The sequence below is a fragment of the Centruroides sculpturatus genome, unplaced genomic scaffold (assembly GCF_000671375.1).
Source record: "Centruroides sculpturatus isolate CEXI.00-Female unplaced genomic scaffold, Cexi_2.0 scaffold314, whole genome shotgun sequence".
Taxonomy (NCBI): domain Eukaryota; kingdom Metazoa; phylum Arthropoda; class Arachnida; order Scorpiones; family Buthidae; genus Centruroides; species Centruroides sculpturatus.
In genome coordinates, this window is record NW_019384542.1 from 1 (window position 1) to 26083 (window position 26083).

Below are 26083 nucleotides of genomic sequence, written 5' to 3' on the forward strand. Positions count from 1 at the left end.
TTTTCTGAATTTTCTGCTAATTAATTAATTAATTAATTAATTAGCAGAAAATTCAGAAAAATCTATTGAACTAGCAGCACAATGTTTACAGTCAATTTCTTGTATAGTAAAACCTGTCCAAAACGGAATCCAAGTAAAACAGAAACCTGTCAAACTGGAAAAAATATTCAATAAGGTATGATTCGATTTACACAGGTTTTATTATATTTTTAACCAAGAATGAAGATTATCAGCTAGATATGCCATAATGCATCATTAATTTTGCAATATTAATAATTTATTGACAAGGAAATGATTCAAAATGTTTGCTTCAAACAATTTTACAACATATATAATGAAAAAAATTATACATATAAGTATAGTCATATTGTTCAAGGATCAACTGCTACACTTACTGTATTGTATCACGGAATAAATTAAATGGTCTAACAAGTAGTTACTGTACTTGTCATTTAATTTATGCCTTGATGTCCTGGAAATAGTTCTGACACTCAACATACCATTTTAAATAGCAAGAGTTAACAATACAAATTTTTAAAAATTTTAATGCTAATACAGTCAACCCCCCCCCATAACACAGTAGATACGTTCTGCTTTTTATGACATTCATGTTGTACAAGTCCTTAAATACATGAGCCAATCACAGCCTGGCATGTATGCAGTTTACGGACTATGGCTGTTTGAAAGGTTTTCTTCCATAAAATTAATCGATTCTAGACTAATTTGACTCAACATTTCCAAAACACGTATAATTTTTTGGGAATAATCCATATAAACTATGCTATAAACAAAAAATTGTANTGATATATAAACATCTTCTGAAACCCAATTCACTAGTACAAAGCCACACCAATTGCCAAATAATATCAGGCTATTTTTTTGCCTAATACTTCCTTCTACAGACAGATCAATTAATTAAAAATTATAATTGCCAGAAAATAGCCCAATATTATTCAGCAGTTGGTGTGGCTTTATATTGAATATGAAATATTAATACAAGTAAAATCACAGAAAAAAGAATATTTAAATATTTATTTAATTATTAGATGACAATTTTATCAGATTTAAAAAAAAAATTTTTTCCAAATAAACAGGAAAAATTAATATGCTAATGTAATGTTTCTTTCTCTTATTCTTCTTGGTACAGTTCTTTTTGTGACAATAAAATAAGAAATTGTTATAGCATAGCTCTAAAAAATATTAACCATAAAGTTTTAGATTATTAAAAATGTCTCTGATGAATTCAGCACAATTTTTATGCAATCATACATCAAACTAATGTTTTATGTTACTTACTTAAAAAGTATAAAGTGAGTAACATAAATCATCACATGAACTATTACATCATATGGTTGAATTTTCTTGTAATATTTTTTAATCCGCTCTATTCTAAATATACTGTAGTATATATGTTTATAATTATAACCTTACAAAGCTGGAACACTTGTAATAAATGACGACACACTTTGTTCCATTAAATCATTGCTGGAAAAAACAGCAACCAAAAATGTTTGTTTGTTCTATTAAATTGGTGCTAGAGAAAGTAGAAAAGATGTGTTATCATTTATTGATATATATGTTTCAGTTAATTTAAAGTCTATTATTATTATGTTAGAAAAATCTAGAAATATTTAATTTTTTAAATATTTTACTCATAGTTGCACAATCATCCAGAATTATTATATATATTTTTCTGTATAATTACAGTATATAATGAATAATATACTGTAATTAATTAATTTCATTACGGTAGTAAATAAATTTTGTTTACATGTATAAAGTGTAAATGAAATTGTGTATTTATCCTTTGGAGTAAAATTATTACTAATTATTGTTTTCAATATATTTTAGAATTATCAGATAAAGAGATCTATGAAAAGGATATGAGATTATTGGATCAGTCTGAAGGTATGTAAAATTTATATTATTTTAATTAAAATATTTATTATCTTAGAATTATTACATTTACATCTATTAAATTCTTTATTATTTCTGAATTATTAAGGTTAAAATCAAATTTACAACACTATTTCATTAAAATATTACATATCACACCTTAATTATATGCTTTTTATATAACACATGCAAAATCATTTTTGAAACCTTGTTAGAATTACATTTTAGAAACATAAAAATGCATGTCAATAGTGTTATTTATTGTTTCTACAGAAAATTTTTTAAATTACATTTAATTTAGGCTACAAGATATAATTTTTGTCTCTTAGTTATCTGGTTCCATGTTTTGTTGTTTAAATTATACTGCTAGCTATTTAAATATATTTTGATAAAATTTGAAAATTCTTTTATATTGAATTGTTAAATTATTTTTAATAATATATAAAAGTGAAAATACTGTTAGTAAAATTAATTTCTTAGTAAGACAATTTCTGTGTCTTGTAATTTCATTCATTCTCTTAGAATGACTGTTGTTGTTATAACTTATTACATTCATTTAAAATAATTTGAAAGTTTCTTAAAGATATAGAACATTCTTTTAAATATTTCATATTACAAAATTTTTTACATGCATTTTCATTTTAAATAATGAAACTTGGGCAAATTCCACATTAAAAGACATCTGTGTTTTAATAAACATCATTGTCTTGTTGTAAAGTGTAGTCTGCTGTCTTGTGATAAATTAAAAATTAATTTGTTATAAAATTATTATTCTGGAAGAATAGACTTGGCCCGAGATGGCAGCATAATAACCTATCTCTAATCAAATTACTTTATTTCTAATTATTAAAATTAACTGTATTATATCTGGATTATATGGCAGATTGTTTGGCAATAATTAAAAATTGGATTTGGATTTTGTGTTTATATAATTTACATTATAAAATTTGTTATGGTTACTATAATTTTTTTTTCAATTTTCAGTCAAAAATGGGATATATATTTCTGTGGCAGTATTCGAGCTGGCCGTCAGGATGCGGAACTTTATCGTACAATTATTGGTAAATTGAAATCTTACGGTACAGTTTTAACTGAATTTGTAGGAACAATAACAGATGCAGATGCAATGACAGCAAATGGTGATTCTCATGGTAATTAATGACACTTATTTTTCTTTTCTTTTTTTTTTTAACATTACAATATATTCAATTTAAATATTGGTAAATATAAAAAAAAAATAGCATTAATGTTAGGTAAGAAACTTAACCACCAAAAATTTTTAAAGAGTAATAAAGTTAGTGTTTACTATTATAAATGTTTTTTGAATGTAATCAAATGTATTTTTGTATCAAAAAGCATAACACAAAAGAGTTAAGTAAGAAAGAATAATTTGAATATTGTTAATACCTCATTAAACCTCATCTATGCCCAGTGACAAATTCCAGAGGTAAACAAACATTTTCAGGCTCCTTTTGAGCTCTGCTTCGGATTTTCTGCATTCTGTGAAAGGAACATGAATTGAAGTGTGGTCAAATTCAAATTTTAAATGCTATGTTGCCAACAGACCTATGATGAAGTTGAATTACATCATTCATCATTACATAATTGGGTGGGTTATGTTAATTGGATGGTGTCTTGTTGGTAGTGATGGATCATACTTATCATTGATACTTAAAATCTAGCTAGCTATTTTATTAAATATTGATGAATATCTTTCATCAATGTTTAATTTTAAGTATCAATGATTATATCAAATATATTGAATATGATATATAAACATCTTCTGAAACCCAATTCACTAGTACAAAGCCACACCAATTGCCAAATAATATCAGGCTATTTTTTTGCCTAATACTTCCTTCTACAGACAGATCAATTAATTAAAAATTATAATTGCCAGAAAATAGCCCAATATTATTCAGCAGTTGGTGTGGCTTTATATTGAATATGAAATATTAATACAAGTAAAATCACAGAAAAAAGAATATTTAAATATTTATTTAATTATTAGATGACAATTTTATCAGATTTAAAAAAAAAATTTTTTCCAAATAAACAGGAAAAATTAATATGCTAATGTAATGTTTCTTTCTCTTATTCTTCTTGGTACAGTTCTTTTTGTGACAATAAAATAAGAAATTGTTATAGCATAGCTCTAAAAAATATTAACCATAAAGTTTTAGATTATTAAAAATGTCTCTGATGAATTCAGCACAATTTTTATGCAATCATACATCAAACTAATGTTTTATGTTACTTACTTAAAAAGTATAAAGTGAGTAACATAAATCATCACATGAACTATTACATCATATGGTTGAATTTTCTTGTAATATTTTTTAATCCGCTCTATTCTAAATATACTGTAGTATATATGTTTATAATTATAACCTTACAAAGCTGGAACACTTGTAATAAATGACGACACACTTTGTTCCATTAAATCATTGCTGGAAAAAACAGCAACCAAAAATGTTTGTTTGTTCTATTAAATTGGTGCTAGAGAAAGTAGAAAAGATGTGTTATCATTTATTGATATATATGTTTCAGTTAATTTAAAGTCTATTATTATTATGTTAGAAAAATCTAGAAATATTTAATTTTTTAAATATTTTACTCATAGTTGCACAATCATCCAGAATTATTATATATATTTTTCTGTATAATTACAGTATATAATGAATAATATACTGTAATTAATTAATTTCATTACGGTAGTAAATAAATTTTGTTTACATGTATAAAGTGTAAATGAAATTGTGTATTTATCCTTTGGAGTAAAATTATTACTAATTATTGTTTTCAATATATTTTAGAATTATCAGATAAAGAGATCTATGAAAAGGATATGAGATTATTGGATCAGTCTGAAGGTATGTAAAATTTATATTATTTTAATTAAAATATTTATTATCTTAGAATTATTACATTTACATCTATTAAATTCTTTATTATTTCTGAATTATTAAGGTTAAAATCAAATTTACAACACTATTTCATTAAAATATTACATATCACACCTTAATTATATGCTTTTTATATAACACATGCAAAATCATTTTTGAAACCTTGTTAGAATTACATTTTAGAAACGTAAAAATGCATGTCAATAGTGTTATTTATTGTTTCTACAGAAAATTTTTTAAATTACATTTAATTTAGGCTACAAGATATAATTTTTGTCTCTTAGTTATCTGGTTCCATGTTTTGTTGTTTAAATTATACTGCTAGCTATTTAAATATATATTGATAAAATTTGAAAATTCTTTTATATTGAATTGTTAAATTATTTTTAATAATATATAAAAGTGAAAATACTGTTAGTAAAATTAATTTCTTAGTAAGACAATTTCTGTGTCTTGTAATTTCATTCATTCTCTTAGAATGACTGTTGTTGTTATAACTTATTACATTCATTTAAAATAATTTGAAAGTTTCTTAAAGATATAGAACATTCTTTTAAATATTTCATATTACAAAATTTTTTACATGCATTTTCATTTTAAATAATGAAACTTGGGCAAATTCCACATTAAAAGACATCTGTGTTTTAATAAACATCATTGTCTTGTTGTAAAGTGTAGTGAAGTTGATGTTGACTCATGGAGATTCTATGAAATAAATTAAAAATGAATTCTATTTAAATTATTTTCATACTTTAGCATTACAAGATTACTGGACAGGTCAGTTTTTTAATTTATGTATTTATTTGGATACTTATAGAATGGAAAGGTGTTAACAATGTATCCTATATTTCTGACAATAGCAACAGCACTAGATTTATTTGCATGTAAAGAAAGCTTGTTAATCTGCTTCTGTATATTTTCCTAAAAATTTAGTTGATATAGTTACAACAGAATAAATGTAATATTTTGAAAACAGAAAACTTGTAATACTTTTCTTCCTATTACAGGAAGGAAAAGTATTACATTAGACAAGATTAATTTGAAATACTAATTTAAAGTTTTATAAAATCAGACAATTTCATCTAATTTCAGATGGTGTTCTAACTTAAATTATTATTATATGTAAAACCAAGCTTGACATATTTAATCATCTTTAACATTTTTATAATTGGTTTGCTGAATTGTAGCATGAATAAAATTCAGCAGTATTATTTGTAATTATGAACATGATTTTAGTAAATCATTATATTTACATTAAACTAAAATTTTAATTGTTTACTGAATTGAAAACTTTCTGCAAAAAATTTATATAGTTTTTGATTATGAAAAAGTTGATGTGATGATAAAATTTAGAATATTTCAAAACAATACCTTCTACAGTATATTTGAGATCTCTAAATAGAGAAATTGTTTATATCTAAGATATTTATATATTTTGCCTTAGCTTTATTAACTTATAATCTATTTATATATTTGCTTAACTGATTAGTTTCTAAAATACATGTTTTATATATTTTAATCTTATCAATATTTAAATATTTTTAAAATTAAGTACTCAAATGATTACAGGAGTATTTATTTTGCATTTTTTCTTTGATAAATTAATTTAAAGACTTTGGAACTATTTTAATCAAAAATATGTAAAATACTTTCTATTTGAGTTTTGTTATTTCTCTAAAATGAAATATAAAATTATGAGAGATTCTTCTTTTTTCTTCCACTCCTCAAGAATAAAAATAATTAAAATAATAACCTAATCAAAATTTATTTTTATAATTATCCTTTTGAAATATTATACAATTAAAATATGTAATGAAACATACATATATATATATAATTAATTTAATGTGAAATTAAATAAACTAAAATTGTGTTATGTTTACAATAAATGAAAATGATCTATTTATTAAGAGATAACATTTCTGTTTACTTTGTTTCTAATTAGCAACTTGTCAGAAATACAGAACAAATAAGTTGATGAGTCTAATGTATTTTTTACATATAATTTTCTAAAAAGATTCCTGCTGATATGCTTATATAGTGACTGATCATACTGAATTGTTTTTATTTAGCAACTCTGATGGTACAGTACTACATACAGGCTATTGATAGTTTTTATGCTGTCTGCTGGTATAGCATACTAGTGCAGTCCAGTCAAAAATATAGCTCTAAAATATTTATTTATATTTAATAGTTATGACATTTTTCTGCTATACAATTACAAAAATAAAGAGAATGACGACACTTGCTATTGTTACTAATAAATTAATTAATTGAAAATGAGAAAATATGGAGCAACAGATGTTATAGACTTATATCATATTAAATTAGATAAATTCTCTATATTGTAACATCATACAGATTAAAGTATTTTTAAATTGTATTTTGAACAGCTAATTAAACTAAATAATTAAAATATCAACATATGTTTCCACTAAACCAAACCAATGATCTAAATCTTAGTGGAAATATATTGATATGTTGATGTTTAAAATTATGAATTTTTATATGGGCTGTCTAAGAGTTAATATTTTATTTTTTGGGTTTCTCACATGCAGTTTAGTAATATACTTGTTACTGTTTTTCAATATTTTCAGAATCATAAGGATAGATCAGATGGTTTGAATTACCTTGATGTAGACTTAGAATTTTAATTTATATACACATTGTTCTTATATTATACACTAATTATATTATGATACAAACTTATGCATGTATTATGCCAAGTGAAACAAAAAAACATACAACATAAGCATACATAAATTTTTAATTTTATTCATTTATATTTTTTTTTTTAAATATCACAAAAAATAATAAAGTGTATATAAATTAAATAACAAAATTAACATGAACTAATTATACTAGTTTTATATTAGTTTACAAGTCCTGTTTATAAACAAGGTTCAAGTAGACAATATAAAAACAAAAAAGCAGAAGATATATAGTGTGTTTATTTTATAATATGCATTCATGAAGACAGTTTCAAAGAACAAATACTTGCCCTCTAAGGCCTCAAAATTATGTGTGTATGTAAGTGCAATGTTTCAACATCAATAAAATTAATATGTTAAAGTCTGTTTTAGTCACTATAATCAATTAATTATTATAAGTAACTTTTGAGATACCAAGTTAGTTGATATATTTTCCTAACTGATAAGGCAGAAAAAGTATTAAAATACATATTCTGAATCTTCAAAAAGTTGGCCAGATGATTGTGCAATAATGTGTTTCCTGTTGCTTTGTATTTGATCCTGGATCCTGAATAATGGATCTGGGCTTAAATCTAGTTTAGAATTAAAATGTAGTGCAAATTGGGGGTGTCATTTTCTATCCTTTGTACAAGCTGACTTCACTGCAAGATCAAATCTGCAATAGATAAGATTATGGCTTTCTAAATAATCTAACTATGCTCAGGTTTTGCATTAGCTAATAAATCAGACTGATGATAAAAAGTATTTTAATCATTTTAATTAGTTAAGTATCTGTTGTTAAAAATATATACCTTACTTATAATAATTTTAATGATAAAATATGTAACACAATAAACAAAATAAATTTGACAAAACTTAAAATTTTTATTTATTAAAAGATTTTTCACAATGCTAATGTTCATTAATTATTTTAAGTTATACTGTTTTTGATAAAAGATGAGTAAACAAACAATTTATCTTTAAACAAAATGGAGATTACAGTAATTCACTAAACACTGTTGAAGTATGTTTTCGTTGTTTGATTCGAAAGACTGCAAATTGACTTCAAGCCTTTGTTAGCACATTTGTCAGGAAAAGTTAGAAAACTTTTAGCTTTCATTTATAAGCTTAAAAAAATTAATATTGAATATAAATTTTATTTTATATTTTGTAAAATATGGTTATTTTAATTTAACTTATTAAAATCATTGAATCAGTATCATCAATAATATCAAATGTATTTTCTATGATTCATATACAGTCGACCCCCCTATAGTGCGGTAGATACATTTCGCTTTATAAGAATTTCACGTTGTAGGAATCCTCAAATACATGAGCCAATCATAGCCCGGCACGTGTGCAGTTTACGGACTACGGCTGTTTGAAAGGTTTTCTTCCATAAAATTAATCGATTCTAGAGTAAATTTCACTCAACATTTCCAAAACACGTATAATTTTTTGGGAATAATCCATATAAACTATGCTATAAACAAAAAATTGTAGGATTACTTACCGAGTGTGCACCATTCAACGACACCATTGCTTAAGCTTGTTTTCGTCGCAGGGCAGCGTGCCAAACAGCGGGCACATTTTCTGACAAGTTATTTTTCTGAGAAAAATTCATTGAACTTTGGAGACATCATTAATAGAAATAATTTTTATGACCATTGAATAAGAAATGTTTTTTTCACAAGAAATGTATAAAATTACAGTACTGTATTAGACTTACAGTACCTAATTTAGGCCTATATACTGTACAGACTATAGTAAACTGAACTTACCCACCTAAACTCTCCGTAGTGTGTAAGTAGTTCGGCTGCTTGTCCCTATTGGTCCAGATTTGACCAATCCTGTCGCGACACGAGTCGGTGATGACATTTTACTGCATTTTATGAGTCTCTTTTAGCATCTTTATACGAATACGGTTGCAATTTTTTTGCTGCGATATACAAATCCGCATTATATGAACCTGCGTTATAGGGGGGTCTACTGTACATATATTATACATACGTACCATATACACATTTAATGTCTTTTTGCTTACATTAAAATGTAAATTAACTTAATCATATATATATATTGCCTAATTTTTAAATTTATTTTTTTACATTTAGCTGTAATTGCTGAAGTTACTCAACCTTCACTCGGTGTTGGATTTGAAATATCACGTGCTGTCACACTGAATAAACCATTACTCTGTCTGTATCGGCCATTACCCGGAAAAATTCTTTCATCTCTCGTTCGTGGTATTCACAATGGTGACACTTTCAACGTCATAGATTATAAAGAAAATGATCTTGATACTATTTTGATTGATTTTTTTGAAAAGGTACGTGTTATCAGAGAGAAGAGCAAATCAGCAGACAGTACAGAAATAACATCATCATAAATTGCACGAATACATTTATATAAGTTTATAACATCATTTACTATAACCTGTCACAAGTTTTTAAACCAAAATTTAAAAAGAAAGAAACAAAAAGATTAAAATTTGGTTTAAACTTTATAAATACAAAAAAATATCATGTTAAAAATATTTACATCATATTTGAGATTCAGATATATGCAACATTCCAATTTTGTAAACATATTGTATACTCTATTATTATATGTTTGTGTGTAGGATGAATCTTATCAAAAGTTTGTGCATTTTGGTAAAATAAAACTGTATATAAATATAAGAAAAAATCATAAATAGAAAAAGCACATAAATTATATCAATTTTTTTATTCTACAATTTTTAACTGTTATATACTTAAAAAAAATAAACTGCCATTTTTAAGAGAAGAAAAAGTACTGTGTGTTAATTTGGTCACTGATGAAATTTTTAGATATTAGCATCGTTATATTTTTAATGCCATTTCAGTCAGTGAATAAAGGAATATAAAAATGAACAATTTAATTCATTTTTAAGATATTTACAATTAAAAGTTTATAAAATATCTCAGCAACTGAGTTAATACAAACATATTTAATGTAGCAGTACATATAATTAACAACTCGAGATTATACGGCGACCATACTAATCCAATCAGTGATCTCAACGTGTTCATTTTAATCCATAATTTTAAAATTCAGAGATTTTCTAAATATAATTTAATTTAGGAATTTATAATAAAGTTGTCATTATTACTTTGTGATGCTTACATCTTTAGAGTTGAGTGTTATGAATTATTTTTCTCATATTACTTCAAGCATTGACACAAAGAAAAGATTTATACAGTATATTAAATATTTAAAATATATTTTATATTGAAAAAATATATATTATCCATAAGGTTTTGGATTAATATGAGGTGACTAATCTACGTTTAACGGATATATTATGATGGTTTTATAATATAATATATAGAAAATAAAAATAGATTGGTCTTAAAAATCAGACGAATGGTTTGGTTATTTATATGCCAGTATTGTAAGCTATAAAAAATTATTTTTGTATTTGCTTTATTTAAATACAATTAATTTCTTTTGCCATTTGTAACATTTGTTTGTAAAGTTTAACTGTTATTAAATGTATGCAATATATTGATTATAAATTGTTGTGTGCTTTTTTTTTTTTTTTTTTTACTGTTAAACAGTAAAAGGATTTTAAACAAAAATAAATTGTTTAAATGGAGCTTTGGAAATTCTTGGTCAAGCAGCCGATGGCATGAAATTACTATTGATGGGATTATGATTCAAAGCTTACAAGTTGGAATCCTTTTCTGACAACTGTAGCTTGATCTTGACTTTTCGTACTGTTAGGATCTGAAACAAAAGGGGAGAGACAGCACAGTACAGTTAAAACTTTTTATTAAGTTGCCAAAGATGAGAACAAAAATACTACACACACACACACTATTCAAGCAGAATTGTTTACTTGGGTAATGCTAGCTGGAAATGATAATAAAACAACTCTTGCTCTCCAAACAATTATATTAATTAGATATTCTGACTTGTTTATATTTAACAGGTACAAAGTTCAAAAGCAAGGCCTATCAACTCTTTAATTTTTTGTAATTCAGTTAAGAGACAGTTCTCCATTCCTTGTGCGAATTAGTCGACCACAATGCATCCCGGAAGGCCTAGCAATAAGGTGGCAATCTGCCGATTCGAGGGATCCAGGGACAAATCTGGAAGGGTGAAAAAAAACCCTGGGAGTTTTCAGGGATGGTTCATCCAGATACTTTAGCCCATTCTTTGCCACCTCGCTGCTCTGTTGTGGACTTGTTACAAAAGACTCTTTTAGTGTCCGGGCAGAAAGAGTTAAAACATGCCTTTCATGCTTAAAACTTGGTTGTATAACCTTTTTGTTTCTAGTTCTAGAAAACCAAAAAAGCCAGCTTTTAATATTTCCATTTTGCAATTGTTACACTTACTGTTTTATTAAACAAGAAGAGAAATAAGGTATTTTCTTTATTTCTCTTCAGTTTAAAATTAATCTGACATCATATTGTAGTTACTGTTAGTACATTTATATGTAATTATGATTAAAGACATAACATAAAAACTAATTATTCAATAGTATTTAATATTATAGAAGCTTTATAAATGAACAAAGTTGCTGTTGTAGTTAACAGAATATGCAATACATCTTTATCCACTGTTAAAAGTTGTATTGCTTACTTCATTAGATATGTAAATTAACATTTTACATTACATTAATAATGTATTAATGATAATAACAGTTTAGAAATTGCATACTGAAGTAATATAACTGGTATATAGAATGTTATTAATTAATATAGTCAGTCTAAGACATTTTATGAAACTTTTTATTAATAAATGGTTCAGCTTTTATGGCTATCGTTTAAAAAAAAACGCCGAAATGGCACAGCTTAGTAATAAAATCTAATGTGTTTTTAGACGAACGTTATTAATTAAAACAATTGTTCAAGTCACGTTTCTGAATGACTCCTTAGTTACTGTTGCTAGGATAACAGATATTAAACACGAGGTGGCGGTAGCATCGATGCTAGATACGAAATTAGCGAAAAGTCATGTATTCAATACGTGTCAGTTTCAAAATTATTAAGAACAGAAAGAAATAAACACGACGATTAATGGTAAGTAGCCATTATTACGCGTATATTTTCCATGGTTTTAAGTATTTTAACGTTACTAAAGGTCATCGAGTGATAAGGCGCGGTTAGTGGCAATAACCTGTTTTTTATTTATTTTCTGGTAACACGAGTCAATGTACAATTGGCATTTGTTTCGTTCAGCAGAAAAAGAAGAAAGAAGAAGATTTAAAATTGCCTCAATTAACAGGACAGGCGATTGTTCAGCCTAAGCAAGTAAAACAGAATAAAGAATCGCCAGTTCACTTTCCAGTCTTGGCTAGCGATAATTCGGTTCAGAAACCTAAAACAGAACCCCCTTCAACAGGAGAGAAAGTCCCATTACTGCCTTCCATTCATTAATTGAAAGAATTATTTGTTCGTTAAAAAGTTTTTAAAAATTGTAGATTTGTCTTGCTTAAAGAAAAAAAAAATAATAAAAATAAAAAATAAAGTGCGATTCGGAGATTTTAATAGATGTATTGTTTACTCTAGTGTCAACACGAAACACGAATGTATTATTTATAATTACGTGCATATTTCCAAGTTAAAGTAGTTTTAAAAAATTATTAATAAATCGCGTTTTAAATTTATATTTTAAAGGTATTTTTATATACTAAACTATGTGAAAACCGGGTTTATATCCTTTAACACAAACCCGGTTTTTACATATAGTTTAGTATATAAAAATACCTTCAAAATATAAATTTTAAAGGTATTTTACATTATATGGCATTTCTTCCCGTGTTTTATACATAAAACTATTTTTTATAAAATAAAAGTACAAAGTGTTTTTTTTTTTGATTTTGTACAGATTTAAACCGAATGTATCCTTTAACAAAAGATTGTTTAGCATTTTCAAAATACAGTAAAACCTGTCCAAAGTAGAACCCGAATAAAACGGAAAGGTTCCTCGAAACGGAGCGATTTTCTATGTTAAAAAAGAACGTCCAAAACGAAAACCTGCCAAACGCAAAAAATATTTGGTACCGTGCGGTTCCGGTTTACACAGGTTTTACTGTAATTTCAAAAAGCAAAAATACCGATTTAGAAGAGGTTTACAAGTTTAAAATATAAAAAATATTTATATATTTAATATAAACTTATATCCTTGCTCTTTTTCCTAACCTCAGCCAGNCATGCATTTTCATTTTAAATAATGAAACTTGGGCAAATTCCACATTAAAAGACATCTGTGTTTTAATAAACATCATTGTCTTGTTGTAAAGTGTAGTGAAGTTGATGTTGACTCATGGAGATTCTATGAAATAAATTAAAAATGAATTCTATTTAAATTATTTTCATACTTTAGCATTACAAGATTACTGGACAGGTCAGTTTTTTAATTTATGTATTTATTTGGATACTTATAGAATGGAAAGGTGTTAACAATGTATCCTATATTTCTGACAATAGCAACAGCACTAGATTTATTTGCATGTAAAGAAAGCTTGTTAATCTGCTTCTGTATATTTTCCTAAAAATTTAGTTGATATAGTTACAACAGAATAAATGTAATATTTTGAAAACAGAAAACTTGTAATACTTTTCTTCCTATTACAGGAAGGAAAAGTATTACATTAGACAAGATTAATTTGAAATACTAATTTAAAGTTTTATAAAATCAGACAATTTCATCTAATTTCAGATGGTGTTCTAACTTAAATTATTATTATATGTAAAACCAAGCTTGACATATTTAATCATCTTTAACATTTTTATAATTGGTTTGCTGAATTGTAGCATGAATAAAATTCAGCAGTATTATTTGTAATTATGAACATGATTTTAGTAAATCATTATATTTACATTAAACTAAAATTTTAATTGTTTACTGAATTGAAAACTTTCTGCAAAAAATTTATATAGTTTTTGATTATGAAAAAGTTGATGTGATGATAAAATTTAGAATATTTCAAAACAATACCTTCTACAGTATATTTGAGATCTCTAAATAGAGAAATTGTTTATATCTAAGATATTTATATATTTAATATAAACTTATATCCTTGCTCTTTTTCCTAACCTCAGCCAGAAATTACGCTTACAATCTTCAAAATTTTAAAATAAAAAACACCCAAAATTCTGTATAAATTTATTGGGTATAACCCTTTTTTAAATGGGATTATCCCTGAAATTAAAAATTCATAAATAATACTATTAAAATAATTTTATGCGCATGTAGAGTACAAAATGCGATTTTATTATCTTTCCAACCTCTTTAATAAATCATATTCCTAGAATGACTATTTTCGCTAAATTTAGAGGTATAAAAAATTTTTATATGCAATTAAAATATGGAATGATCTCCGGCACTTGAGGAGAAGGAAAAAATAAATAAAAAATTCTTTATACTGCCGACAATTTTGGCAAGAAAACACCTTTTTCTATTTTTAGTTACGCAGATATTATAACACCGCGCTTTAGTTATAGAAAAGTTGTGTCACCCGAAACAAATCGCTTTGATCATGTTATTTAATTTAAAAATATATATATATCTTAAATCGCATTTTTTAAAAATTGATTCGTTATTTTTAAACAATTTTTAGCGCGGAAAAAAAGCCGCGAATTGATTTTCTGTCATGAGATACGTCTGTTTAAAGATTTTATTAGATTAAAAAATTGATTTTTGATGTAAATAAGTACATTATACACTTTAACGGCGGTTTGTACGTAAAATAAATCCAATTAGTCGATTTAATTCACTTGGAATTGGAGCGAATGGCATCTTGCTTACTATCGCCGCTTCTGCCCCTAATTACAATTAAACAACAATTAGACAAAGGAGTTAAAAATCAAATCTTCCAGGAAGAAAATTATCGAGTGTACGTCACTTCAATAGAGGCAAGATGCCAACTACGCATTTAGTATCGACAAAAAGACAATTCAAGTCGCAAGACCCCGTACCCACAATACAGAGGATGCTGACCTAGTCACGTGACGTCGACGTCACTGAAGCCGAACGTTCCTAAAATTATTCCTCAACTCTTACGGCATGTCACGGTTACAACAAAGGAGCGAGTTTGATTTACGTATGCGATCTTTCTAAAATATATTTCTATAAATTTAAAGTTGAGATGTGTAATTTTTCATATTCTTTCACACGTAAATATTTGTTTGATAAATGTTAAAGGTAATTATCTCCGCGGGAGATGGACGATTTGGATGAAAACTTTCTTTTTTAGTCGACACTGCAAAATGAATAATTAATTTTTCTCTTTTTTACTGCCGAAAGTATTTTTTTTCTATATTTTTACCACCGGAAAGCAATTTGGGTTCAGAAGGTTGAACTGAGACCAGACTACTCACTAGGGAGCAGGTAGGGATCTATATATAACCAACGGCAAACCATATTTAGTAATGTAAGATCTGTGCTTTTTAATGGCAACCAGACCTTAAGGAACGTTTCGGAAAAGATAACTGGAGTGACAAATCCATATTTTACTTAAGAGGGAGGAAAAATACGAAAAATATTTTATTATGAATTTTAAACGAATACATTCTTCTACAACGTGTCTTTTTAATTCTTTTCTTGCCGTAAGGGGCGCATTTTTTTTTAATCGATGACTTATCGAAAACGCTTAAATTTATTAATGATATTTTACTACGGAGACGAATTGAAACGTTAATAATGATTATCTCCCTACAAAAATCAATTAAATACACCATAAATTATATTTATAATTTAATGTATAATTAATTGATATTTATAAAAATAGAATGTAAGCAAAAAACATTGAGGGATATAAATAAACCGAAGATGAATTAATGATAAAGTTTTTAGGCACTTAATTAATTTAACGATTTTGAACTTGAAGGATGATTTTAGTAAATTTTAAAATTATCCATTTTTTAAAATAACGATAGCATTATGGGTAATTTATATCCGTCGTCTGCCTACTGTTATAGTTAAATTGGGTGTTCTCTTACGATAGCCAATCATCCTATTCTGATTAAGGATTGTATAATATATAAACAGACATGGTCAAAATCGACGAAGTCAAACAATATTGAACTGTAAGTATCAAATAGAGCGCGACCAAAATGTCTTGGTAATCTTATGAACCGAACCCGAATGTCGTGTGACGTAAGCGATAACCTTCCATATATGGTAAAATTCAGTCAATAGAACGACAATAGTAGATGAAGATTGAATACCCGAAACCGTCACATTTCTAGAATATATGAAAAGTTTTCGGAATTTAACGGTTCAGTGAATGTTTTCCTCGCATGGTTGACTTACACTAATGACACAAATAAGCTCCAATCACAATATCTAGCCATTGGAACCAGACATAAACCAGAATTATAACAAGAATCGTGGCCGACAGAATATCGAAATCGTCGATAGAATCCAGACTATGGTAAGATCTCTGTTCATACGCAGTTTAAAACTCGTGTATAGTTTAATTTTGGAAACAGGAACGACGTTCGTTTGTTTTTAGTATATCTTAGCCTCTAAGATACGTTCCAAATACTGAGTCAAGGCATCGAATAGTAAAGCTCTGAAGGTTCTTCAGTCTAGTTTCGGAGACTTCTTGACACACCGTAAAAGGAAACAGGAGGATGGTGACGTTTAGAAGACGAGGCACGCCCAACAGAATACCGAACGTGTCCCATCTTACTTTTAGTCGTAATTAAGAAGTCGAATTGTTATGATGTACAATTTTGTGATTTTTCTGTGATAATTCTTGTTTTATTTTGTTGTTTTTTTTCATGCCCAAGATCGTTTTGGGAGTATAATAATTACATTTTTTGGTTATTGTGGTGTAATCTCTGATACCAAACAATTGGGATTTAATTGATTGTGGTGTCAAGAACCTTCGCACTGTTGGATTTTTTACTGAAAAAGAAAATTTCTCTTGTGTTTTTTCTTTGTTTTTGAATGGTCAAAAATGCCAGGACCAGTAAGCATATTTCATATTCTTTTATAGGCTAGTTTTAAATGATGGATTTCGTCTTGATTACAGGTAGTGTTGAATTTATTTGAGTAGCATTTTATTTCCACAATATTGTTATATACTTTGGATCAATCTAGATTTTTTCCCCAAGAAAATGTGTTTTGTGTTTAAGAGTTTACAACTTCTTTTAAAAACTTAAATAGAAAATTTTAAATATCTTTAAAAATGATGAAAAGTAATTAAAACTATATTTACTGTATAAATTTTTTTAATAAGCTTTTAAAATTAATCAAAAATTACCTTCAGTGTGATGTCATACGATGTTTGGTAAATGTTGCTCAATTGTGTGATGTCACAAACGAAGCAAGTTTTAAAATTTGTACGTTTTTTTTTTTTAAGTCAGTTTCTATATTTAGAACAAAAGTGAAACATTGTGTTAGATTTATATTATATTGTTTTCAGTTCTTCATTATAAGAAAATTACCAGATATATTCTGTAATACTTATTTTGAATTTGAACGTAGGTGGAAGGATGAAAAAAAACACGTTATTTACAGACTCCATACTCATTCCTGGAACTTAAACTCTTGCCTCAGAATAAACCTAGAAACCAAATGCTATCCAAATATCTATTTTTAAACATAAAAGCTGCGTATGATAAGAAATTTGTCTTGTTTTGGCAGCTATTTGCTTATTTATATGAAAATTAATATTTATAAGTGAACGTTGATAACTTAACACTACGGGAGAGACTATCTCTATTCAAAAGATTTAAAAATAAAAACAAACACAATATAAATTGAATCATCAAGAAAATTATTATTGAAGTAATTATTATCAAATTAATTTAATTTTTCTTTTTTTCAGTCTTCAGGAGTTACTGTATCTGTATTGTCTAAGACAGTTTACGACGAGGTGAAGAAAGATAAAAAATATCGTTATATTATCTATCATATAAAAGACGAAAAGGTCATTGATGTGGAAGTGACTGGTTCAAGGGATGCTACTTATAGCGATTTCCTTGCCCAATTACAAAATTATAAAACGGAATGTCGTTATTGTGTCTTTGACTTTCCTACTAATATGCACGGTGGCGGAGCAAGCGGTGGAGCACAGCAGAAACAGGGAATGTCAGTTGATAGATTGGTCATGATGACCTGGTATGTTAAACATAAATTATTAATTTTATCTACTACACACTAATGAAATTTTATTGATTCGGATAAATTTAATGATGATCGAATTCCGAATTTAACTGAAAGATTATAAAATAATGCTAATACACAAATAAATAAGGATACGTGTGCAGATCTATCTTCTATATATATATATATATATATATATAACAATTATAATTTAAAAAATATATGAAAATTAATCGAAAATGAAACGATTAATATTTATCTAAAAATTATAATCGTTAGATTTACCCTCATTATCCAGCGTATTCTTTATACTGTGTTCTTACACTTTCATATTAGTCAAAGTTCATTAAGTTTAGAAAAAATTTCACATTTTTTTTTTTCATTATTTTGGACATGTTTATATTTGTATTACATGAAAAAATTATTTGTTTCGTTGTTAGTATTACGTCAAAAGGAAAACTTTAAACAACTTGAGATAATCTTAGCTTGACTCATTTAAAACTTGTATCAAAAATAAAATAAATAACGGTAGCTTTATCAGTTCTGTAAAATCTGCCCTAATTTATCTCGACCAAAAAGTTTATTTATTAAATTTGTCTAAAAATAATGTTTTAAACATTTTTAAGTTGATTGAGTTCGATAAAACGTTAACTATGGAATTTTTTTTGGGTTTTATTAATTTTTCAGGTGTCCGGAGAGTGCGAAGATCAAGCAAAAAATGCTATATTCCAGTAGTTACGATGCTCTCAAAAAAGCGCTAGTAGGAATTTACAAATACGTACAAGCCTGTGATTTTGAAGAAGTAAGTCAAGAAGCCATAGAAGATGCCTTTAGGAAAGGAAAATAGACTTGAGAGAGAGAAAGGAAAAAAAAAAAAAAGAATTTTTAAAATGGACAGTCCCTCCAACCCTCCCGTTTTGGAGTACTTCAGCGTGATATAGTTTGATAAGTCATAAACTAAAAACAAAATAATTTCTTCAATTCCTATATTTTAATTGCTTTTATCGAATTTTTGTTTATTGTATTTACTCTTGCGACTGACATTGCCAANTTTTTTTTTTTTTTTTTTTTTTTTTTTTTTTTTTTTTTTTTTTTTTTTTTTTTTTTTTTTTTTTTTTTTTTTTTTTTTTTTTTTTTTTTTTTTTTTTTTTTTTTTTTTTTTTTTTTTTTTTTTTTTTTTTTTTTTTTTTTTTTTTTTTTTTTTTTTTTTTTTTTTTTTTTTTTTTTTTTTTTTTTTTTTTTTTTTTTTTTTTTTTTTTTTTTTTTTTTTTTTTTTTTTTTTTTTTTTTTTTTTTTTTTTTTTTTTTTTTTTTTTTTTTTTTTTTTTTTTTTTTTTTTTTTTTTTTTTTTTTTTTTTTTTTTTTTTTTTTTTTTTTTTTTTTTTTTTTTTTTTTTTTTTTTTTTTTTTTTTTTTTTTTTTTTTTTTTTTTTTTTTTTTTTTTTTTTTTTTTTTTTTTTTTTTTTTTTTTTTTTTTTTTTTTTTTTTTTTTTTTTTTTTTTTTTTTTTTTTTTTTTTTTTTTTTTTTTTTTTTTTTTTTTTTTTTTTTTTTTTTTTTTTTTTTTTTTTTTTTTTTGTCTTCAACTGTTATAAGATGAAGTTGAGAAATGTTTTCTTTAACAATACTCGAAAGCGAATTGTCACAAGTTGGGATTATGAAAACGCAACAGTAATGGATCCAAGTCTAGTGCATCGTCTAACGAATTTTCGTAGAGATATTTTCTAACTGGAAGATACAGGACACGATTTCATGCATAGACTTTGTGGTCACTCTAAACTTTATATAGAAAATTTCTATTTATATTTAAATAATATATTTCAATAAAACTCTTCAGTTAGCTATTTTAGAACGCTTTCATCTTTTCCATTCTCAATTAGTTATTACAATAATATTGAGAATTGCTTATTAATTAATAATTTCACAAGTTTCATTTAATACGACTCTTAAAAATTATATATAGTTATTACATTTTTTTTATGTTAAAAATGTGTCAAACATTAGATTAAAAGCGTCGAATTCATTAATTAGACTTAAAAGCATATAAATTAAATGAGATGATCAGAAAGAACGAAGAAAATTGTGTTTCAATATAAAATTAATTTGCTGTTAATATAATTGAATATTATTATCTAAATAATGATAAAATTAAGTTAATGTAATGAATTCAAACCCAAATATCACGTTAAATGTTAATTTGCCAAATTTTTGAAATTAATATTAAAGAACAAATAATTAGGATAATGAAAGAAAAATCAAACACTGAGAATACAAGATTAACAAAGAATACAAGAATTTAACAAAGATCAAATATAGAGTTATTTCATACTGTTTTATTTGTATAATCTATATACGAGTATATAAAATAGAATGTTTGTCAGTTCTCTATACATTTCTAAACTTTTAGACCAATCTACACCAAATTTTTCATAGTTACTCTAGGATCGTACGGAAAAAACAGTATAGGCTACCATGAAATCTGGATACTTACTCCTGATTTCATCCCCTTGATACTCCGTGATAAACGTAATAATGGTTGGCTAAAATAACCAAACTTTTCGTAGGATTTTCAATTTAATGATTGCCCGGAAGAAAAGTAACAAAGGTAATCTACTAGTTCTCTATATGAAAGCATTTTAACATAATATGATTGACATTTCATTACAATTTTCTTCTAAATCTACTGTTATGAAAATAGTATTTCGGAAAGGAAGGAGGTTATTAGAAATAAAAAATGAAAATACATCAAACAAAGAATTTTCATTTGATATAATGAATTAGATATCTTACAAGCATTCGTATCATTTGATAGCTATCGATGAGCCAGTCAAAATTGATATAGTCTAATTGACTTATGAGGCGTTTATTCCTCATGGCATTATCCGGCCAAACCCGATTTCAGGCCAAACTAGTTTATCCTACGCATGTCAGGATATACTAGTTTAGCCTAGGATAATCTAGTTTGGCCTAAATATTTTAGGCTTAACCAGTTTGACCTAGGCCGAACTGATTTATGTACTACAAATAACTGCCAGTGTAAAAAAAATTATTTTGTGTAATTCGAAATGCCACCATAGTACACCCGGTGGTTAAAGTGTACCTAGATAATCCCGATGGCGGTGCTTCGGTTAGGTTAACTACATTTTTAGTACAAGTTTCCTGTTTTTTCTTTTGTTCAAGAACTACCGTGAATCAATAACTAGTGACGTTAAACAATGGGCGAATCAATATTGGAATCAACAATGGAATCAATATTTATTTACAGCTAGGGTACAGCTACTATATAAATAAATATTAAATATATATATACAGTGGAACCTCGGTATACGACCTTAANTGTTCTTACACTTTCATATTAGTCAAAGTTCATTAAGTTTAGAAAAAATTTCACATTTTTTTTTTCATTATTTTGGACATGTTTATATTTGTATTACATGAAAAAATTATTTGTTTCGTTGTTAGTATTACGTCAAAAGGAAAACTTTAAACAACTTGAGATAATCTTAGCTTGACTCATTTAAAACTTGTATCAAAAATAAAATAAATAACGGTAGCTTTATCAGTTCTGTAAAATCTGCCCTAATTTATCTCGACCAAAAAGTTTATTTATTAAATTTGTCTAAAAATAATGTTTTAAACATTTTTAAGTTGATTGAGTTCGATAAAACGTTAACTATGGAATTTTTTTTGGGTTTTATTAATTTTTCAGGTGTCCGGAGAGTGCGAAGATCAAGCAAAAAATGCTATATTCCAGTAGTTACGATGCTCTCAAAAAAGCGCTAGTAGGAATTTACAAATACGTACAAGCCTGTGATTTTGAAGAAGTAAGTCAAGAAGCCATAGAAGATGCCTTTAGGAAAGGAAAATAGACTTGAGAGAGAGAAAGGAAAAAAAAAAAAGAATTTTTAAAATGGACAGTCCCTCCAACCCTCCCGTTTTGGAGTACTTCAGCGTGATATAGTTTGATAAGTCATAAACTAAAAACAAAATAATTTCTTCAATTCCTATATTTTAATTGCTTTTATCGAATTTTTGTTTATTGTATTTACTCTTGCGACTGACATTGCCAAGTTTTCATTTTCTATTATAATTGAAAGCATAGATTTTTTTCAATACTCATTCAGATTGTAAACATTTACTAAATCAGAGAAAATTTTTGGGAGGGTTTGGCATTTCAAAAATTATTTGTAATTAAGAAATTATTAAAGAAAAATAAGAACCAAGGGAAATTAAAAGAGAAATAAAATAAAATAGCCGAGTTTTGTATTTCGGCGTAAATCGAGTTCGCTCCAAATTATTTTAAAATTTGGAGCTAAATGTAAATCAGTATGCTATATCAGTAATAATAAATATTTAATAATTATCATTCTCGGTTTAATGTTTTCTCCGTTGTAATTAATATAAAAATATGAAGCTAAATTCTATTAGCGCTACAAAATTTTTTTCCTATTCAGTATTAATAATAATTCACATTTTCTACTCTAAATTATATATTTTTAAATGTTTGGAAAAGAAAAATTTTAATTAAAATAAACAGAAAAATAAAATTTGGTGTGAATATTAATTATACACAGAAAATGTTTTAAAAATGCTAATATTAATATAGGCCTATTTATGCAGTTAATTAGCTGAGAAAATTAAATATGCCTAATATGTTTGTTTTATAGTATTTGAAATATGAAGAATATAACATTGAATTAAATGAAGCTACACATAAAATTTTGTTTTATACATTGTAACTTTTAAAGGATAATATAAAATAATTAACCAAATTAAGAGTTCATATCATATAAATTCGAAGTTTTATAATAAGTTTTCTAAAATATACAGTTTTATACACATATAATTGTATATTTTAGCGATATGTATGATGTATATTTATATTAATAAGTTCAAATATTTTATTCTCTATATTTATTTAAACATTATATGTAAATTTACATATACAGAGTAGTCACAAAGTTCTTTGCATACTAGTTAGAAATTATCTCGTTGCTTTTCTCCATTCCCTACGTGTTCTGGACATGTTCCATATTGACGTTGGAAGTTTCTGTTACCTTTTTTTTTTTTTTTTTTTTTTTAACANGCAACAGTAATGGATCCAAGTCTAGTGCATCGTCTAACGAATTTTCGTAGAGATATTTTCTAACTGGAAGATACAGGACACGATTTCATGCATAGACTTTGTGGTCACTCTAAACTTTATATAGAAAATTTCTATTTATATTTAAATAATATATTTCAATAAAACTCTTCAGTTAGCTATTTTAGAACGCTTTCATCTTTTCCATTCTCAATTAGTTATTACAATAATATTGAGAATTGCTTATTAATTAATAATTTCACAAGTTTCATTTAATACGACTCTTAAAAATTATATATAGTTATTACATTTTTTTTATGTTAAAAATGTGTCAAACATTAGATTAAAAGCGTCGAATTCATTAATTAGACTTAAAAGCATATAAATTAAATGAGATGATCAGAAAGAACGAAGAAAATTGTGTTTCAATATAAAATTAATTTGCTGTTAATATAATTGAATATTATTATCTAAATAATGATAAAATTAAGTTAATGTAATGAATTCAAACCCAAATATCACGTTAAATGTTAATTTGCCAAATTTTTGAAATTAATATTAAAGAACAAATAATTAGGATAATGAAAGAAAAATCAAACACTGAGAATACAAGATTAACAAAGAATACAAGAATTTAACAAAGATCAAATATAGAGTTATTTCATACTGTTTTATTTGTATAATCTATATACGAGTATATAAAATAGAATGTTTGTCAGTTCTCTATACATTTCTAAACTTTTAGACCAATCTACACCAAATTTTTCATAGTTACTCTAGGATCGTACGGAAAAAACAGTATAGGCTACCATGAAATCTGGATACTTACTCCTGATTTCATCCCCTTGATACTCCGTGATAAACGTAATAATGGTTGGCTAAAATAACCAAACTTTTCGTAGGATTTTCAATTTAATGATTGCCCGGAAGAAAAGTAACAAAGGTAATCTACTAGTTCTCTATATGAAAGCATTTTAACATAATATGATTGACATTTCATTACAATTTTCTTCTAAATCTACTGTTATGAAAATAGTATTTCGGAAAGGAAGGAGGTTATTAGAAATAAAAAATGAAAATACATCAAACAAAGAATTTTCATTTGATATAATGAATTAGATATCTTACAAGCATTCGTATCATTTGATAGCTATCGATGAGCCAGTCAAAATTGATATAATTGACTTATGAAACGTTTATTCCTCATGGCATTATACGGCCAAATCCGATTTCAGGCCAAACTAGTTTATCCTACGCATGTCAGGATATACTAGTTTAGCCTATGATAATCTAGTTTGGCCTAAATACTTTAGGCTTAACTAGGCCGAACTGATTTATTTGCTACAAATAACTGCCAGTGTAAAAAAAAATTATTTTGTGTAATTCGAAATGCCACCACAGTACACCCGGTGGTTAAAGTGTACCTAGGTAACCCCGATGGCGGTGCTTCGGTTAGGTTTGTTTGGTTAGGTTAACTACATTTTTAGTACAAGTTTCCTGTTTTTTTCTTTTGTACAAGAACTACCGTGAATCAATAACTAGTGACGTTAAACAATGGGCGAATCAATATTGGAATCAACAATGGAATCAATATTTATTTACAGCTAGGGTACAGCTAGTATATAAATAAATATTAAATATATATATACATTGGAACCTTGGTATACGACCTTAATCCGTTTCCGATGTTTGGACTTATACCGAATTGGACGTATACCGAACCAACCTTTCCCATAAGAAGTAATGTAAAAATGGTTAATCCGTTCTCATGTAAAAAAAATGGCTGGCTTTAAACACCTCGCTTTCCTGGCTAGTTCCTGCTTGATTTTTCACGAGATCAGCATGTATCTTTTTAGCTTTCTCGCAAATAATTTCTTTCGATACGATGTCGCCATCACACGTTTTTCAGTTATCCAAAGCAAAAGCAATTTCTCGACATGATCTAACGCCTTCGATCTCTGTTTAGAAATTGATTAAACCCCTTTCGCAACGTTAGCAGATTTAATAATGTCTTTATTTTTCACGATTGTCGATATCGTCGTTCTCGGAATACGGTATGCAACAGTTATCGAACACGCGTGTCACCTTCATATTTCTCAACAATCTCTTTTTTTTCAGTTCCATTGTGATTCTGGTCATTTTTTTAGTTTTATGTCGCTTTTCATGTGCCTTTTTGCGATTCATGACTCATAAAAATAATAAAATTTTACATACAAATTAAAACCAGAAGAAATTTAACCAAGTTATAAACCGTTGCACCGCGAACGTCTAGTCTGGCCTAGTACACAGATAGTGCTACTTGTTCGTAGATGGCGCGTATAATTGAATTAAGTCGTATACCGAGCAAAATTTATTTCGTCCAAACAGGACGTATTCCAAATTGGACGTATTCTAAAGCAGACGTATACCGAGGTACCACTGTAT

The 26083-nt window shown here is 26.5% G+C and overlaps 2 protein-coding genes across 3 annotated transcripts; both read left to right on the plus strand.

The window, feature by feature from the left end:
• The first annotated feature begins 2800 nt into the window (after positions 1–2800).
• Positions 2801–10962, plus strand: LOC111623412 (2'-deoxynucleoside 5'-phosphate N-hydrolase 1-like). The gene is made up of 3 exons (XM_023365984.1): positions 2801–3047; positions 4713–4769; positions 9607–10962. The coding sequence occupies exons 1-3, from the start codon at positions 2849–2851 to the stop codon at positions 9879–9881; spliced, it is 531 nt and encodes a 176-aa protein (XP_023221752.1). The 5' UTR covers positions 2801–2848; the 3' UTR covers positions 9882–10962.
• Positions 10963–16603: 5641 nt separating this feature from the next.
• Positions 16604–19473, plus strand: LOC111623390 (cofilin/actin-depolymerizing factor homolog). Of its 2 annotated transcripts, none has more exons than XM_023365944.1 (3): positions 16604–16898; positions 18303–18595; positions 19268–19473. In XM_023365944.1, the coding sequence occupies exons 1-3, from the start codon at positions 16896–16898 to the stop codon at positions 19425–19427; spliced, it is 456 nt and encodes a 151-aa protein (XP_023221712.1). In that variant the 5' UTR covers positions 16604–16895; the 3' UTR covers positions 19428–19473. The 2 variants fall into 2 exon arrangements, with proteins under 2 accessions (XP_023221712.1, XP_023221711.1); XM_023365943.1 differs by lacking the exon at positions 16604–16898 and adding an exon at positions 17034–17441.
• Positions 19474–26083: the final 6610 nt, after the last annotated feature.